The sequence below is a fragment of the Cynoglossus semilaevis genome, unplaced genomic scaffold (genome assembly GCF_000523025.1).
Source record: "Cynoglossus semilaevis isolate Cse_v1.0 unplaced genomic scaffold, Cse_v1.0 C19044860, whole genome shotgun sequence".
NCBI lineage: Eukaryota > Metazoa > Chordata > Actinopteri > Pleuronectiformes > Cynoglossidae > Cynoglossus > Cynoglossus semilaevis.
The window spans coordinates 1-808 of NW_007587945.1; the positions used below are offsets into that span (position 1 = coordinate 1).

Here is an 808-nt window from a genome sequence, read left to right on the forward strand (position 1 = left end):
AAAAAAACAAAGATATTTCTGTTTAAACTTTATACACAGCCTTTAAATGATGGTTGAACTGTTCAGAAAGATCTGATGTTGAGTTATTACTGGTGTAAACCAGAAGTCCACCTTCATTTCCTTCGTTTTCCCCTGTGCTGCAGGCCGACATGGGGATGACCTACTCAGAGTTATCTGTGATTGGCAAACTGAGGAAGATCACCAAGTGTGGACCCTTCAGTATGTTCTGCAAACTCATTTATATGTGGAAGGATTCTCTTTCAACCACACAGGTGAGTGAGCTACAGTATAGCGGTTTGTTCATCTTCTTCCTCTTCCTCGTGAGCTCCATCCTTAACAATACATTTTCCAAAATATTCACTATCTCTCCTCAACGCCATGTCCAAACCATCTTAACTCTATTAGTATTAGTATATTAGTAACGGTATGATTTACTGTCAGCGGTAAAGTGAAGGTCAGAGGTCAAGTGTAATCTTCTTCTGTCTTTGTTGTTTGGAGGAAATCCAAGTGTTTGTACCTTTGGAGTTATTGACACTATGATTAGGTGACAAACACGTCTGTAACTTCCTCAGGTTGCCCAGAAGGTGAAGCACTTCTTCAGGATGTACTCAGTGAATCGTCACAAGATGACCACAGTGACACCTGCCTACCACGCTGAGAGCTACAGTCCTGACGACAACCGCTTCGACCTCAGACCTTTCCTCTATAACACACGCTGGACCTGGCAGTTCAGGTGCATCGACAACCAGGTACATGTGGGTAACGTAGCGTTCACTTTACTGACACTGACAGAGAAAGTAGCAGAGAT

General features: G+C 42.8%; 1 protein-coding gene across 1 annotated transcript; it reads left to right on the forward strand.

Annotated features, from left to right (window-relative positions):
* Positions 1–106: 106 nt before the first annotated feature.
* Positions 107–800, forward strand: LOC103399378 (glutamine-dependent NAD(+) synthetase-like; the record flags this gene model as incomplete). The annotated part of the gene is made up of 2 exons (XM_008338075.3): positions 107–272; positions 573–800. Coding segments are annotated over exons 1-2 (351 nt in total), but the record flags the coding sequence as incomplete, so codon positions are not given.
* Between the last annotated feature and the right edge of the window lie 8 nt (positions 801–808).